General features: G+C 36.8%; 1 protein-coding gene across 4 annotated transcripts in view; it reads right to left on the reverse strand.

The window, feature by feature from the left end:
- ADK (adenosine kinase) overlaps positions 1 to 18,996 on the reverse strand; it is a 278,307-nt gene that overhangs the window by 145,935 nt on the left and 113,376 nt on the right. For all 4 annotated transcript variants that reach the window (XM_027649559.1, XM_027649560.1, XM_027649558.1 and 1 more), the window contains 2 exons: positions 5,761 to 5,933; positions 147 to 255 (listed from right to left, as the gene is read on the reverse strand). In XM_027649559.1, the coding sequence (XP_027505360.1) occupies positions 147 to 255; positions 5,761 to 5,933 (282 nt within the window). The remainder of the gene's footprint in view (positions 1 to 146; positions 256 to 5,760; positions 5,934 to 18,996) is intronic.

Here is an 18,996-nt window from a genome sequence, read left to right on the forward strand (position 1 = left end):
CAAACTCTGTTGAAATCGAAGCAGTCATTTTCTTTCCTTGTCTTCCTAAGAAATCATCCTAAACCACATGCAACAGACATACTCATTGCTTAAACCTCACAATATAGTAACAAACATTTTAGCAATTTGAAAGAGGCTGAACTTACTGCTATATAATAAACTTTGGCCTTTTCCACCAGCTTCCAGTTCTTCTCCAAATCAAGGTGCTTTTCCTTCTTATAGCAATTAGCAGCAGCGAGGTTAGCTACAAGGGACCTGAAAGTGATTAAAACCCCAGAGATTAGATCCTCTGTAAATAATACTACTGCAAATTTCTCACAAAGAACATAATTTCTCAAAGATCCTAAGGAATATAAAAGCAATTAACAAAGAGCACCATAAACCACATATACTTTATTTGACCATTTCATAATAATTAAATATTTAAATAATAGATTAAACAGAATTCAAATTTAAATCATATATTAATGTATTTTAAATTCAGCTATACGGTTTATGTAACCTATCATTATTACACTGTTTAGGTGCCTTCTTTTGCTGTGAATCAGCCTTTGTTGCATTCTGTGATCAAATCCCTCCATGCAGTTTAGCATCTGCAGATTTTCATTAAAACTCCTCTAGTACCTAACACCTAAAGAAAAGTAGCTACTCCAGTTTATATCCTGAAAGCTGTTTTCCCTCACAAGAAGCAAAAAGTTGATGGATATGTAAGTCTTGCCCTTATAATTTTCCAATGAATAGTTATATTATTTAAAAAGAGGCTTGTTTGGTTTTTTTCCCCATTAGATTCATATTTTCCTTTAGCAAATAAAAAAGAGTCATGTTGCTACTTTTAAATGATGAACTGTTAAAAAAAACTTTGGCTTAGCTGTGTATTATTGGAAAACTACCAAAAACTCATTTGTACTTCCTTCTTTCCTAACAAGTTATAACACAAGCTGTAGGACACAACTTCCATTAGCAAGAACAAAAATACTTGTATCATATTGCCTCTGTTACGTTCTATTTTAAATCATCTTCTTCACCCACTCAATTCAGCCTTATGAAACACACAAAACTTACAGATGTACTCCTAAAAACAGGTCATAAAAAAGATGGTTATGCACTAGCTCTCCACTCTGGCTACCATGACCAAATTCTTCTGTGCAATTTTATTATGAGAATAATGCAATATTTAGAGAAAGGAAGTTGGGGAAAGAGATATTTTCATGCTGGCCTACAGAGTTTTAAATATAATTTTCAAGATTTAATGTCAAAGGATGCCCCTTTAACATTAACACATCACTGTTTTGTGATAATTAACCACATCAGCCAGATTACAGGTGTTAGGAGGTAAGTAAATCAGGAATTCTTGCAAATTTTTTCAATAAAAACAAGAATTTCTTAGCAACCAACTCTCCCTGTAAACATCCAGAAGCACTCATCACTGACAATACCTGTAAGTTAAACAGACTTGAAGGAATACTAAGTAAGTTTGCCAACACACTGAATTGGGAGAAGCTGTTGACTCCCTTGAAGGCAGGGAGGTCCTGCAGAGAGACCTCAACAAATTAGGAGACTGGACAATCACCAACCATATGAAGTTCAACAGAGGGAAGTGCCGGATTCTGCACCTGGGATGGGGCAACTGTGGATGTTCATACAGACTGGGGAATGAGATGCTGGAAAGCAGTGCCATGGAAAGGGACCTGGGGGTCCTGACAGCAAGTTGAATATGAGTCAGCAGTGCCCTGGGCAGCCAGGGGGGCCAACCCTGTCCTGGGGGGCATCAGGCAAAGCATCGCCAGCCGGTCGAGGGAGGGGATTGTCCTGCTCTGCTCTGCACTGGGGCGGCCTCTCCTGGAATATTGTGGCAGTTTTTGGCACCACAATGTAAGAAAGACATTAAGCCATTAGAGAGTGTCCAAAGGAGGGCAGTGAAGATGGTGAAGGGTCTTGAGGGGAAGCCATATAAGGAGCGGCTGAGGGCACTTGGGTCTGTTCAGTCTGGAGAAGAGGAGACTGAGGGGAGACCTCACTGTAGTTACAACTTCCTTGGGAGGGGAAGAGGAGGGGCAGGCACTGATCTGTTCACTCTTGTGACCAGTGACAGGACTTGAGGAAATGGCCTGAAGCTGAGTCAGGGAGGTTTAGGTTGGATATTAGGAAAAAAATTTTTCACCTGCAGGGTGACTGGGCATGGGAACAGGGTCCCCAAGGAAATGATCACAGCACCAAGACTGACAGAGCTCAAGAAGCATTTGGAAACACTCTCAGGCACGTGGTGTGACTCTTATGGTACCCTATGCATAGCCAGGAGTTGGACTCGATGATCCTGATGAGTCTCTTCCAACTCAGCATATTCTATGGGTTTATCATTCTAAGTATATAAAGATTAAAACAAAGTTGGACTTTTTCTGAATATATAAAAAATACTGTTCTTTGTCATTTCATCACAGGAACAATCTTGGGGTTTATCTCTTTAATTCTAAAGCCTTAAGGCAAAAAGAACTAATGTGATTTTGGAAATTAATAAAAAAAGAAAAATATTTATGAACAAATAGTCCAAGCCTCTGTAGCATTACAAGTAACCAGACAAGAAGTTTCATTCTTGATGAGTATTATCATTTCAATGACAAGAAACCCACTGGAGAACCAAGTAAATCCAAGAAAAACATGTGCATAACTGTGGTAATTTTCTGTAAATCAAATTTAAAATTAAAAGCAAATGAAATCTTTCAGTTTTGGCAAACCTTAAATATCCATCGAGGGCATAGCTGGGAAAAAAATCTTCTCTGTCTATGTATGTTGCTAAGTAAAAAGCACTTATGTTCCAGAAAACTGAGCAAATACTTTCTATATGTTTCCTTTCACTTATCACATGCCCCTGCAACTGTAAACCCAACTCTATGTGGTTACATCCAACTGTAGAGATGCTCTGCACATATGAGTAATAAAAGATTGCTACACTGACGACAAAGCACCAAGCTTTTCCAAATTAAAACTGTAAGTCTGACAGCACTACGTTCAACATGTGGGACACAGACAAGGTAGATATTTTTTCAATGAAACACAGTAATTGGAGACAGCCAGAGTGCTTCAATTGAAACAGTTTAATGGAGACACTGTGCATGTGGGTATTTCTAAGCAGAACGCAGAAATCAAAGTCACAGACTATGGCAGAATGTAGGTCCTACTTAGAGTTTAATCATGTGTTAGGATTTTCTTGGAAAGCTCTGAGAAAATAAAGCATACTAGTACTGCTAAAGTAGAGAATTCAGGGTGGTAATCACGCATCAGCTAAGAATCCTGTCCTACAAAAAGCTAGATAGTTCGTAGAAATAAGAAACATTCATATCAGGGCATCTGGAACACAAATATACATAGCCACTTCCTGGGAAAAACAGGAATGCTATTAGCCAGCTCCTCCAAGAGAGACGAGAGACCTGAATTACCTGAAGTTAGCAAGTACCTCGCTGGGACAAGACATTAATGAATAAATAGAGTTATCAACTGGGGCCAGGTTGAAGGGATTCTTACAAATGTAGAAAATGCTAAATCCAAGAAACAATCAGAAGGTAATTAAGGATTGAGAAAACATTTGGTCTCACTAGAAGAAGGGTAACTGCACAGTAAAGTCTTTAGCAGCAACCTTCCCCTATTTTTAATGCCTCCCAAGGAGCTTGAACTTTCTGCCACTCTCAAGCACACTCGAAAGCATCGATTGAGATGAAGCCATTGTCTAATACCTGCGCAAAAATATTTGACATTATGTTTTATGTTAGCAAATAAAAAATACTGCTTAATAAGTTAAAGAGGTATTTGCAGCTATTTTTATATGCAAATTTACCTAAACTTCTAAATTCCATTGAGATGCACATGTTTTTCCTGAATTCATTTTATATGCCTATTGACAGTCTTGACTTTAGTTTCCCATCATGTTATCTAGAAAATGGTGCTTGTTACAGGATGCATACACAGACACAATGTGACTGAAGAGAATCACAGAGCAAAAACATCTTTATTGCTTTTCTTCTCTTTGAAAAATTGAATATGAACCTTGGAGATGAAGGGGGAAGTCTGTAGACATAATTAATGTCAAAACTCCAGATGAAGATGAATGAACTTCCTTCCTCCATTGAATATGTACATTTATTCCTCAGAGTAAGACACTATGTATGACAATAAATTGGGAGGGACAGGTTGATAAGCTGGAGGACAGAGCTGTCTGTCATGCAGTGGATCTTCAACAGCCTGGAGAATTAGGCTGGCAGAAATTTGAAGGTAAATGCAAAGTCATGCAACTAGGATGCAATAAATCCCACACAACAATACAGGCTGAATGCTGACAGGATATCACACAGTTTTCCAGAGAAGGACCTGGAGATACTGGTGGACCAGGCACGGAATAAGAGTCAGCAGTGCACTGCACAGAGAAGGTTAATTCTGGTCTATATGAGCAAGTGTGCAGCCAGGAAAACCTCTGTTCTGGGCTCCAGACCTTATCTGGAGTTCTGTGCCCAGCTTTGAGCTTTCCATTATAAGGAAATGCAGTGAGTCCAGCAGTGGACCATCCAGATTATTAGAGAGCTGGAACACTTAACAAATGCAGAAAGGCTTGGATGAACTTTAAGAACAGGTACCTATGGAGAGACCTTCCTGGTTTTTCAAATATCAAATGAAAGTTTACAGAGAAAATGGAGCCAGACTATTCTTGAACAAAAGGAGGAACAGACACAAGCTGGAGGAAGGAATATTACAACTGAGTATCATTAAAATAATTTCTCCCATGAAGAGTGATCAAACATTTAAACAGTTTGTCCAGAGAGCTTGTGCAACCTCCATCCTTTGTGATGGTATTGAAAGCCACAGAGGGAAATCAAAAAGGATAATGAGAGCTATTTTGATCTTATTCTGAAGCAACAAGAAAATATTCTTCAGGGTAGTTGATACCATTTTCATTATTGATTCAGTATCTGGTATCAGAAAATTTAGATATTTGCAGAAATCAGGGAGGGTTGATGTGTGCTGGTAACATCTCAAGAATAAGACTGACCTGACTGTCTGGCTTTGAAACCTTTAAAAATCATCAGAAGGTAATCAGCAAAGAAATAAAACACAAATTCAAGTCTTGTGGGTTCAGGGTGAAAGAAGAAAGCAAAGGGCCATGCTCAAGATAAATACATAGAAAATAGTGCTGAATGAAAATATGACAGACAAATTCAGAAGAAATTCTTAAAATGTAAGATATACAGAATTACAGGTATTAATGACCTTCTCAACAAGTGCAACAGCAAAAGAAAAAAACCTTTTTTCTTTCTCTTGTATAAAATCGAATTAACCCTTTCAATCTGGCTATATGCTGACACCTATCCTCGTTAAACACAGTGTCACTTGAAGTATATTCCTCATTTGCCAATCAAGTATATGCCTTACATGCCAGTCAGCTTTCACATAGGCTTCTTAAACAAACTTATTAACCATCTTTCGTCTCCCACATATTTTTTCTCTCCAGAGTAACTGGAAGCTACAAAGTTCAGGAAGAACTACTACATTATCATCTCACACTTTTCGGCAATAATACAACTGCTGTTCTCTAAAAGTATATTAATACTGGCCATGCCCAAACTATGGTCTAGACAGTTCCACGCTGTCTAAAACCAATGCCAATTCTTTATCATTCAAATCACAATTTTTAAAGACCAATACTCCAAACAAATCAGGTGACACACATTGTGCCAACTGCATATGTATCTTCAGAAAATATTAAAGGTCTCTGACCTGTTATCACTAGTGATGCAGGCAGCACAGGTTCCTGTTGGCTGTTCACTCTGCTCATAATAATGGGCATCCACATGAGCTTCCTCAGCCTTCTTCTTCAAGATCTCTCCAAATTTATCTTTGCCAATGCACCCAAAGAAAGTTGCAGCTTTGTAAGGGCTCTGAATCATCCACTGTAGATTGACAGGAGAAAAAAGAACACCAAACAAATACAAAGTTAACATGCCTGGTATATTATTTTTGCTATTTTTTTCTCTCCACTTGCCATATTTCACTCTGTGCCTACAGAACATTTTGACATACTGAACATTTCTATGCCTGAAGTAAAAAAAAATTTAGTACAGCAAGGGAGGGAAGGGCAGCAAAGAATAAAAAATTTACCCTTAATGATGTCACTGAGCGTTTAACACCTAATGTAAAACCTAAATCATGTAGTTCATTATCAAATAAAGTAGATTAGTATGTTTTTACAAGGTATTTCAAAAGAGGTTCCCTTGCTCAAGGCAGATGCCCCTACATTCACATTCAATCAAGCAGTATGTGGTATCTTCAAAGGAAAATTGTAGAAAATACACAAGAAAGAAAGAAACAAAAATATCCCATAAAAAACCCCCAAACCAAAAACAATAACAAAAAACAAACAAACAAACAAACCCAAAAAACCAACAAACCCAAACAAACCAAAAGAAATCCCACAAAAACAGAGAGAGTACATAAGGAAAACAATACATTTGAAAAACCAAAGAAACATTATGCAACGTTCAGAATATATATAAAGACTAAAATGGTACTGAAAATAATAATTTGTGTCTACCATTTAATTGCATGCAAAAAGGGAAATGCTCTCCATTTATATTGCTAAACCACACATGAAAGTATCTATCTCCAACTTCATTAAGAGCAGTCCCCTCACTTGAATTGTAAAGAAAGAGTGTAGCTGCACAGTGTTGCTACAGTGCCAGATTATTTCATAAAGCTCCTCTTTTATTAATAGAAAATATGTATCATTCAGCTGTAAATGTTGTACATGATGCCATTTTGTACTAAGTTAAAAAATAGCATTTATCAGCAATGTGAAATCAAGTGAGAGCTAAAAAAATAAATGTGAAGAAACAATCACAGGCTCTACTCTGCTGGTGGTGAGTCAACCAACTAAAGTCATTATAATTCACTCTAATTACAGTCAGGAAGCTTATCCCCTCAATCTATAGTATGAATTAAAGACTACATCAATTTTCTGCTATACTAAAATCCTACTTATAATTGTTTCCTAATCAAGATTTAAGTAAACGATAATGTCTCCATTACAAAGCAGCATTAGTGGTAGCTGTGGGTTGTAGAAAGGTCAAGTAACTAGGTTGCAAATACATACTTAGTCACAACTTTATTACTTCCAGCTCCAGAGGGGAGAGAGAGAGACAAAAAAAAAAAAAAAAAAGAAAAATTCTTTAGTCATGTAAAGTCTTCATTAATAAGACAAAGGTGGACAAAGGTTGAAAGGTCTCTTTCTTGCAGCAATTTAATATATATAGAATTTAAGAAGAAAAAGATTGTATCATCAGATGGTGGCAGCGTTCAATCTCTCATCCATGAAATGTACACTACATATGCTCTCCTAATCTATTCCATACCACTATAATATAAAGTAAAAAAAACCCTAATAAGAGAATTGATACATTTCACACAAGAATATCAACGATACCCTTGTATCTGACACACGTTTGCACATACATAACACACATTTGCACAGTGTTCACTTAGGATGCCTCAGGAACAATTCTCTTTTTTGTATGGAGGTGTGCTTAAGTAGAACAGATTATTTAGCAAGACTAAAAAACTGTTGTGATCTACTCTAAGCAAATATGGAACAAGTTTCCACACCAATAAGAACAGAAGTACTGAAGCCTTGTGTCCCATGCAAGCATGCCTTACTGTCAGAATTAACAAGAATTAAGAGATCACTATGAACAACATTCATCAAAGCACAAAACCACAAAAAAATCTTCAAAAAACGTAAGACTTTAAACTGCACTTAAGGTTTACAAAATTTCATCAAATGACATAACTTTTCCATACTTTATATATAAGTTTGACAATATTTGGAGTGGTAGTAAGTAATATTTCACATACATTTCTGAAAAAAAAAAAAAGAATTTCTGTTCAAGTATCACAGTTTTGGCTATTGGCAGCAGCTCAGTTTGAATTCAGATGTGATACATGCCACATATAAGCTGTCACAATCCTTATTTTAAATTCATGTCAAGGTATACTTGAGAATCAAAAGTCATGATCTAGGATTTCTTGAGATGAACCTCTGTATATGGTGCAGATCACTTCTTCCATCAGTTGTGGTTCTACTCATATTCATGACTATTTGAAACACAGGTATTATATGGTGGGGAGATATTCCCAATACATAGATATTCTTTTCGTTTGAGCATCTGAGCTAAGTATAGCAACCGAGGAAGATGGAAAAGTAGTTCAGCAGTATTTCTGGAAAGATTCTCTCATCACAGATCTCCCGTTACCAATACTCCCAGCTTCTTGGAATTATCTGCTCTTATTCCCACAATAATGCTGGTGAGGTGTTGAGAGTTGCAGAACTCCTCCAAACCGATCCTCCTTTCCTCAGCTAAAAGGCTACACATTAGTAAGAGCAAAACTGGACAGCACATTACAAACTTGAAGAAACAGAACACTAGAAGTATCTCTGTGGTACACCACTGAGGTTGCACTGAGTGGAATGAGTCACAGCAGGCACCTTTTGCATATGTGTGAAAAACCACACTTTTCAAGGCAGACTCCTGAGGATTTTTTTTTTTTATTTTGTTCCAGGATTGGATTTTAAGTTTGAATAACCTGATATAGAAAATCAGGCTTCTCTGGGTTACTTCATGCACTATTGTTATTAGCAACACTTTGGCTACAACACTCTAAATGGGAGTGGGAGTCAGTCATCACAAGACGTTTATCATCACGAAGCAGTCATGCAGCATTATAGCCAATACCACGTGAAGGCCAATAACAAACTGCACACATTAATGCCAGGTATATGCTTATATAAACTGAAAATTCATTTTATAGATTTATGTGGAATATAAGATTTAATTGAATGAAAAAGACTCCAGACAGAAACGGAAAATGACCCAGCTCAGCAGGAACCAGCATAATGAGTTAATTATCCAGGGTTTGGCTAGGCAGCAAGGCAGCTACTAACGAACTGTATTGACAGTCTGGTCAAGAGAGGTTGGCACCTGGCCACACCATGAATCCTCACCAGCACCCAAGGGAATTTGAGGCTGCTAATGGCCCAAAGACAAAAGTGTCAAAAGCAGGAACTTATCATGAAAGAACACGACAGCCTCAGGAGTGGGATACCACAAAGGAAACTCAAAACCTGGAGTGGTTTATGAAATCTAATGTGTTTCTCTATCCTAAAGTTTTCTTCTGTCAATGAAGCTTAAACATCAGGTACACACAAGGACAGGCCCTGACCTTTTCAGTTACCATAAACATCTGTGACAGAGAAAGGAGCATGGGAAACAGAACACCTTTCACATGGTCTCTTGAGTTAAACAGATTGCATTTTCCTTACATTTTTGTTGTACGCACCCTGGTAAACGTAAAGCAAATATTAATTTTTATTATTTTTTAATGTTATATCTTGTCTTTAGCATAACTCTGCCTTAAAATTCAGTTGTTTCAAAATAAGCATAATCTGAGATTATCACATCGCTACAGGCACATTTTTTCTTATGATCAAATACTGAGGCCAGCACTTGCAAAAGAGGCCAGCACCCTGGCTGCTCAAGGACACACTAAAGAGTGACAGAATGCTTCTCTCCTTATTTTCATGAGGCTAACTTGGGCTCACAGTAGTAGGAGTATCTGTTCAAGAGGTTTTTGATGATCAGAGTTAACAGGGTGAACTCTTTGGCAAGCTTTAGCTATCAGAGAAGTGTAAGAACCTTTGTGTTCCCAGGAGTGGGTGGTAATTGCAGAGAACAGCATCATCTTTTCTTGCAAGATGTTGAGATGCCAAGAAAACTTGGTAACAAGAAAAACTTCTGAAGACTCGATTGTGACTTTGTGAGACTGCTTGGAGTGAACTATGTCCCACCCTTTCACATCCTCAGACTTGAAGATGTGGTACACCTATTTCCCACTTCTGTCTGATTAGAAAACAGCTTTTGGAAACAACCTTTCTTCCAGGTTACAGAAGCACTTTTAGAAGCACTTTTAACACTCGAAGTGACTTGACTTTGATTGGATACTCAGTGCTGTCTTTTCAGAACGATATTCAAGATGAGATGACAGAGTTGCCTGACTGGTCCCTCACACCCAAAAAATAAAAAAAAATATGGCCCTTTATATGATGTGAAAGAAACTCAGTGGTCTTACAGAATTAAAGAGAGAGTTCTTTGATTTGAATTTCCCAGGCTTACCCTATTTAGCTTGAGAATGTCATGCTTCTTCTACAGGAGCAGAGTCCAGTATCCCCTACCACCACATTTGATCTTCATTCCAAACTTTTCTTTGCTGTTCCTCCAAAGTTTGCTGTAAAGGAGGACCCTATTAATTTATCTCACCGGCCCAGTTGCAAAGACACTTTCCTTGCAAAAGAAGAGTTTGCTACTGTTGGGTCTCAGTACACAATCCCATAAGACTTAAAAAAGAAAGATCATATAGATGATACCAGCTTTATAGCCCTCTGACTATAACAAAGATCCTTCAGAAATTATTTCACTTTACTCCAACTCTATGCTTTGCTCTAAGTGCCACTGCTAACTGGACAACACTGATAACTGGAACAAGGAGGCTGATGAAGACACTCACTACCACATTGTTCTCTGTCTGAACTCCTTAGCTCCTGAATTCATTTTAAAAGTGGCAGCCAGTAGTGCATTTCCACATCTGTCAGTCATCTTAAACTAACAACACCAAAGCATACGAAGCTTTGCTTAGAGTGACATACCTTCTGCACATAGGAGTTTTCAGCTGTAGACTTGAATCCTAAATGCCTAGGAACTGACAACACAACAGGAAGCATTCTGCCCCTTCACAGTGAAGGATCTTCAAAACTCATTAACACTGAATACAGACATCTGAAGTGCATCTGAAGTGTGTTATTTGAAGCTGGACTCTTCTCTGCATGACCTGTCAAATCTGATCTTATTTTAAATTGCAGCTCAGAGAGGAGAGGACTCTAAAGACCTAAAATTAGCTAAGACTTAACACGCTTGCTAAAATCTAAACTAAACAATGTGAGCAACTACTCATGAAGTGGTTTTTTTTAATAAATCAAAACAGGAACCGAGTGTCTCTTATTTTTATGTTCTAAATTTTAGAATGAGTTCATATACTTTTCAAAAGGATTTGCCAGTCTGTTGTGCCCCTCGATCAATGGTGTCCCTGTTGTGTTCAATCACCACTATATACACAGTCCATTAAAACCCCTTGCAAATATTTTTAGGAATATTTTAGATGTTAAAAGACATTAAATCACACCTCATCTTAGATGATCAGATAAAATGAGAAAACGGTCAATCAAAAGTTAAATCATTATGTATCTTAAAAACACAAAAACCTGACGATATGCAAAACAATCCAAAAAAGACATTAGTATCACTGTTCCAAGGGAGCTCACTTATTTCTTGTGAATGATATGATTCACCTCAAGCTCAACTGGAATGCAATATTCCATTGCCATTATACATACTATATCATTTAAAATCCCTACTGTAGTGGTTAACCCCAGCCAGCAGTTAAGCCTCCAACCAGTCACTCTCTCAATCCTCTCTCCTTGGGGAATAAAGGAGAAAATTGGAAGTGCAACAGTGAAAAAAAAATGCAAGGGTCAAGAAGAAATGATGCAAAGACATTCGTTCACCACCTCCCACCAGCAGACTGATGCCCAGCCACTCTCTGAGCCATGGCTACATGGAAAAACTCCCTTTCCCTTCCTGCCCCCAGCGGTTTTATTGCTGACCATATTCCATGTGGCCTGGATTATCTCTTTGGTCAGCTGTCCTGACTGTGACCTTTCCCAACCTCTTTCCCACCCTGCAGTCTGCTTGCTGGGCGCAGCGGAGCAAAAAAAACAGAGAAGGCCGTGATGCTGTGCAAGCGCCGTTCAGCAATGGATACAATATTGCTATGTTAACACTGTTTGGTGACAAACCTAAACCACAGAACTGTATGGGCTTGTATGAAAAAAATTAACTCCATTCCAAGTAGACCTAGGATACCTAACTCCAGAATCACTGTTATGAGATTACAGCAGCAAGACCTTGGAAAACAGATGAGATGCTACAGTTTGTTCCGATCTTTTCTCTTTGCAATCTGTTCTCCTTTTTCTTATATTCATTGATCAACCTCTAAAGACTGCAACAGCTATTATCACATAATGGCCCATATAAGAAAAAAATGGGAAAAGGAAAAAATAAGCTTATCTTTATAAAAGCAGGCTTGCAAAAAGCATGTCCTGTGCAGTAATTCTTCCACCATTAGCTGAAGCTGCCAAATCTTGCATGAGGAAATGATATTGTTAAAATGCATGACAACACCCTCAAGCAACTTCCAGTCAAATGAGATAAAAGTGATAATATTTTTTAAAGGAAAAGACCAGCTAAAGCCTTGCACTGAGACCAATATCTAAATCTTATCAGCATTTGGTTCAACATGTATTAACCAAATCTCTGCACAGGAACATCTATCAGTTTTAATGTAGTGCCACAAGTTGTGTTTTGCTACAGCTTTTCAAACTAAGATGCCTATCAAAACATTAATCATCCAGGAGCAGCACTTCATTCACGTCTACATTTAAAAACACAAAGTTAACAAACTGCCTCTTAAAGAAATCTATAGTCCAAATAACTATTTTCAGTGCTGCTATTCTTCTGTATTCCATTTCCTACTCCTTATCATCGCTCTTCATCTGCTTGTCCGCTGTTTTATTTTTAGTCTAGTTCGGAAGCTTCTTGCTGTACAAGGAAATACAAGAGTATTTTCTGTAATTAAACATGTCTAACCATATTCCAAAGTTTCAGTGTGGTCAAAAGCTAACGCTCTCTTTTATTGTAACCCTTAAATACTGGGACCTAACTCTTTACTCCATCACACTCTTACGCTGTACTGATAATGGTACAGTTCTGCCTCAGATACCTGAAGTGCTGCAGCCTCTCTTTTGATGGTCAGTTTATGTTATCTGAGACCAAAGGAGAATGTCTCCTGCAAGGCCTTACAAGACACACAACTGCTCAACTGCTGGCCTTGTATCCCTTCCCCATTTAAGGGCAGGACCTGATACATCAACCAGTCCCTCGTTGTTTGATCTGATGTGTCACTCCCTTTCCCCAACATTTTTGCAGTCCCTTCTCAAAACCAGGTAAAAGGTGACAAACCTACAAAACAGGGTTGGTCACACCAGTTCTTCATCACTCCAATGAAGTTACACAAAGGTATCACAACAGTAGGATTCCAAGTTTACTTAGGACTCTTCTGCAGCTGTACACAGTGTACACAACTGTTTATTAAGAAGTTTGCCAATATTACAAAGTTGTGTATGAGGTAAGGAGTAAGAGCACCTTGATCAGTAAAAGAAGAGACTAACTTCCTTGTTGAACACTGTGTGTGAAACAATGAAAAGTATCAAGTAAAGTACAACACAGAAGTCTTATTCCTCTATGGTTGGAAGCAGTAGTGCTAAGCTGTTAATGGAAGGATATAAACAACATGAAAATGGAACATCATACTTGGGTTTAGTAAGACAGAGTTATTGGGCAGCTGTATGCTACTGTCAACAATGCCTCAGCCTACTCTACCTGTAACTTCAAAGAGATATAGGCAAGACTGATAAGAGTTTTAAAAATGCCTTGAAATTCTCCAGTGTAAACCACTGTATATGTATTTAAATAATAATTTATAAGTGAAGTTGATGCTGTAGCAAAGAGATGTTTTTAGGATATTTTGCACATGATTTTGCACATGTATAACATTAAACCAAATCTTCCTTTTCAAAACCCATGCCTATGTCACCCTAACTCCCCTGCTAGATGATGTGCAGTCTCAATGAACACACCCACACTCAGAAGGGCAGCAAAAAATCCACAAGTGGAGAGACTTCTTTCATTGTCTGGCAGCACAGAATTCATAAAGCACAAACTGTAAACAGCTGCCTATCAGCTTCTATCAGCAACAGTATCAAAAACAGATGGCAAAGGTCAAGTCAAAGTTTATTGACAATGATGAACTTCGACAACCTCTATTAAATTACTTCTTCCTTTAAGGTGTATGTGATCAAAGCAGCAGAGAGATTTTCACTCAGTCACATAACAAGCTATTTGTTGAGATTGAAACATCTGGTCAATCTCTTCTAACACTGCAATTTCATGCACAGTTAGCAATAGGGTACATTTCTTTTCTTCTTCTTACAGGGTCCATAAGGGTGGCACATATGGCTGATCATTTCATTCAAAAAGGTTTCAATTCCAAGCATTACATACAATTGTTTCTATGCTTTATAGTATTTTAAGTCTACCTACCATCGTTTTCCATCATCACTGCTGTCTGCTCTACTCTTTGCTATAAAAGCCCACAAATATGACAGAGCACTTAAAGCTTAACAGCTTTTGACTACTGGAGTTAGAAAGCAGTTAAGGCAAGGGAGTTTTTAAAGTGGCAGGTCTTCATCTATCTGTTGTCAAGAATTCCCAATGCATTAAACTATTTACCAAAGCTCTAGTAATACAGATTATAATTTTTGGTGTAATAGCAAATCTCTCATTTATAAGGCACCAGATAGCAATTAGAAATAACTCTTTTTACTAATTTATAAATTATGATGCATTTTACAAACATAACATACATTATATTTCATGGGAATATGCTAATTATAAAAATGCAATGAAACATAGTCCCATTCCTCAACCTGAAATAGCAAAAAGACATAAAATGCTATCTACCCCAAAGGCTGAGAAATGCTTGCCCTTAAAATTATGCATCTATGTTGCCACAGCAACAAGTAGTGAATAATGCAAAATGTACTTCACCCTTCCATTTCTAAATCCCAATCTTTTTGGTCAAAAAAGCAAGGAGGGCTAGTTGCAAGCATGCCTACAGAAAGTACGATTCAAAGAATTTTAAGCTACTACTAAATAACCTCCATTTTTATTCAGTTAATGGTTGATTTCAACATCTCATACCCACAGTAACTGATTCCACATCTGCATCTGAACCTTAAAAGTTTACCTAGCAGTTAAAGGAAGACACTGATTCCAAATTCCTCAGTATAATTATGCATCATGTCCAGATGTTGCATCCAAGGCATAATGGAAGGGTGGTCTGGGAAGGAAGAAGGTAGATAATCTCCATGTGGGAAAAATTTAATATTTTTTTATTATTTTAACAAAATGTATTACAGAAGTCACATGTAATTACTTACAGTTGAAAGTAGTGCTTGACAATACCTGAATTTATTGGCACATAGTTCAAACACTCCTGTAAGTTCAAATAATTTTCACAGAACAGATAATTTAGTTGCCAACTCCTGGGTACTTCTGAAAAAGAACTGCAAATTGCTCTTAAATTTGTTTTTTTCCTGAATTCAATCACTGCTAAGACACTTGACATTTGACTCCCACGATCAGTGTCAGCCTCAGCACTAAACTCCAAGACCTAATTTGGCAGGAGTGAAAGGCAAAGGAAACTTAACATTTACTAGAATGCTGGTTTTGATTCAAAAAAGCTAAAATTTTGGCTGTTGGTCTAAAAAGAAAAATAACCACAGAATTGGACCTGATGAACTTTATCTTATCTTTTGCACAACAGGAAGCATTTTATTCACACTCTAAAATCAAAATGAACAGAAAGAAGAAATGCATACACCAAACACTGAGAAGATGCTTTGCTAGCAACTGTACATCCCTGATCCAGTTAATATTCTTTGAGTAAGGTGTATTTTGAAGTTAATGATTTCCTTTGCCAGTTTCCTCTGAGAAGCTGGAAAGCCCTGACCTGACTGGGATCTCAATTAATCCAGTTTTACATTGATGCAAATTTATTCACTTCAGACTTGTGAGTGATTTATGCAGATGCAAATGGAATCAAATCCATACCTAGTATGACCCTATATATATTACCTTTTCACTTGATAATTTATTTTTTCCTTTACCTAAAGCAGTATCTGCCAGTATGTGGGCATAGCTTCATTACTTCAATGATTTAAAAAACTTACCCAATATAATCTTCTACAATGCTTTCACTGAGCATTACTAAACTATAATAGTTCAAAAGAACTATGTCAAGGATTGACATACAGTGCAGGAGATGCTTAAGGGGAACCACTTCAAGAGTTTAATGTAAAATAGGAAAACAATGTCTCATCTGCATTTAAGCACATACAACAATAAGATGCCAAATGTTGAAAAACAACAACTTATGAAACAGAATATGGACTTCCATCTCTTTCATCTTTTCCATGAACATGGCAAAAAAGAATAAATTATAACCAGACTTCCTCCAAGGATAACAGACTTTAGTGATTTAAAAAAAAAAAGTAAATAGAACTTCACTTTAAAACTATGTTCTTGTTCTATTATTCAAGTTGCAGGAACAGCTCTTTAGTATCTTACTTGTGTACTCAGATTTGCTGAAGATCAGGTAAATTGCCTGACTACAGACAAAACTACAGACAAAAAGAGCATCTCTGAAAATGTGCTTATCTTCTCCAAATTTGGAATTTTCTAATTTACTTTTTCCTGCATTTTGGAATGCTTGCTATTGATGAAGATTGTACTATGAGGGGAAATGTCAATTCCCAACCTAATTTCAAAAAGGGAGAGATGAAAGGGCTGCCACTGAAGACAGAAAGAAAAAAAACAGAATCAAAAGTATACAGAAGGTACTGTTTTTCAAAACATTCTTTAGGATATTTCTGTTTCTACTAGCACCATAAGTAGTAACTGTTAAAAAAAAAAGTTAATGAAAAGTCTTGTGGCCAAAATTTGGTGTGATACAGTCTGAGCCTGTACGTGTTATGGAGGACAATCAATGTTATTAAATGAGACAGAAATCTTCAGCTGATGCACTGGGAATACAGTGAATTTGGCAATTGTTATCAATTCTGATTTTATAATATGCCTCATAAAATATCTCCATCTGAGCACATATAACAGTCCATTTACTTTTTAAAGAAATATTTTCATGTATGTTTTATAGAAGAAGATCTAAAACAGTCTAAGCAAAAATATCATTCAACAAACTGTTGTTTTCTGTTCAGGGACATTTACTGCTTTCAGCAGCATCAGGGTAGCCAACAACCCCATACCTTGCTTGCATTGGCTGCAGGATATGCTAATTGTAAACTCTGAAGATCCAACATATTAGACAGCATGTACTTCACCTGAAACCCTCACTGCATATGTGCTAATTGATTTGGATCTAGAACTATCATATTATTACTTTGTTACTTTGTTTTGTCATTTTCTGTACAGCACAAAATCTATTATATTGGAAGTGCACAACTATAAATGTATTTAACTCAACATCTCAGGAAAACTAAAATCAAGTAATATTGGACTAAAAATATCTTGAGATACTTTATTTCTCAGGAAGATAAAAACTGCAACATCATTTTAAGGATTCTGCCTGGAGTTTTCGGATATTATCATTATTGTTAGCTGTTCTACTAGTATTAATTACATCATTACATGATTTCCCATGGATAACAACTTGTAATTCCATCTACTTGGTCTTACAGAGGAGCACAGTAGATTAAGAGGCTGTCAAGATGACAAAATGACATCAAATGCAAATTTGTTTTTTTAATACAGCATGCAAGACTTGGAAATGCTACTTAAAACAGAAGCAGCAAACTAGCTTCAGGCACTGAATGCATGCTTCAGGCAGTGAAAGTACAAAAAAAGCTAATACATTAGAATATCTGAATCAAAAACAATGAAAAAATTCTATCTAAACTTCATCAAAAAGAGAATCTGTCAATAAATCAACTGAAAGATGACAAGTATCAATATTAAAACACACCAGCTCTAATGAACATAAAACTGTTTCCTTCATGCAAAAGCTAACAAGTTATGATACAAAAGGTTAACTCATTAGTCCCTATTTTTAATTTTCCAGAACAAATTCCTAAGCATTTCAGATACTTTTAAACTAAAAGCCTATTTTCTGCTCATACTTATTTTGATGGAATCTGACTGATATCAGAGGGATTATACCAGTATGGATTAAAAGAGAATGTGGTCCTATTATCTTAATTCTGTTGGTAAACTGTTAATTGTTATAGACAGTGTATGACTGTACAAAATGAAGTCCTCAGGGCAGAAATATATTACTGTATTAGTGGGCTGTGAGGACACTTGTTAGGAACCATAAAACAATTCGAAACCGAACAGACCAGATCAATGCCAGACGCTGTCATGAAAGTACTGCCCAGGTAAATGACTTCAAAGGCAGCATCAACCCTTTTTATTTCTAAGAAAAACATGTTTCTTTTTACCAGTTCAGGTACAAAAACTTCTTCTATAAAACCAAAGCAATTTTGTACTATAAAAAGCAAGCTGAAATTAAGTTAGACCATCCAGGTATTAACATGACATAACTCACATTTTAGAAAATGCAGTATTATCCCCAGTTATTTTTATTAATATGGCAACATGATTACTCTTATTTTTTTCAGACAGTCTAAAACAGGACTGGACAAATTGCTACTGAAAGCTAAAAGCCACCTATGGTCAGGGTGGGTTCTCTCTCTAAGGTCTCACTCTCTAGGGAGTATTGTCACCTCATCACATCATCTGACTAGGGACTAGTTACTATCATTGTCATTGCTTCTATTTTTATAATTATTATTTACCCTTTCTTTCATCATTTTCCAGAAAAACAAATGTAGCTGTCACACAAGAAGAGACTGATTTTTGTGAGGCTGAAATCTGTTATGCCCTAGGTTTCACACTGAACAAAATTTCAGAGGAGCAAGACCACCATCATCAAATTCTCAGAGTGCCTGACAAGTATTTACAACATTTAAATTCAGCCTACTAATGCTAGTATTTCTGTTGATGAAATACAATATGGTAATGAAGAGTCTTCAGACCTCTCCAGTTTTCTCCTGGAAGTGCATATCCACTTAAAATTTTGCTATACAGTAAACTCCATAAAGCAGACAAGAATTCTCTCTCTTCATTCTGTTTTTATGGACCACTGTGATTCCTTTTA

The sequence above is a fragment of the Corapipo altera genome, unplaced genomic scaffold (assembly GCF_003945725.1).
Source record: "Corapipo altera isolate COAL_440 unplaced genomic scaffold, ASM394572v1 53, whole genome shotgun sequence".
NCBI classification, from domain to species: domain Eukaryota; kingdom Metazoa; phylum Chordata; class Aves; order Passeriformes; family Pipridae; genus Corapipo; species Corapipo altera.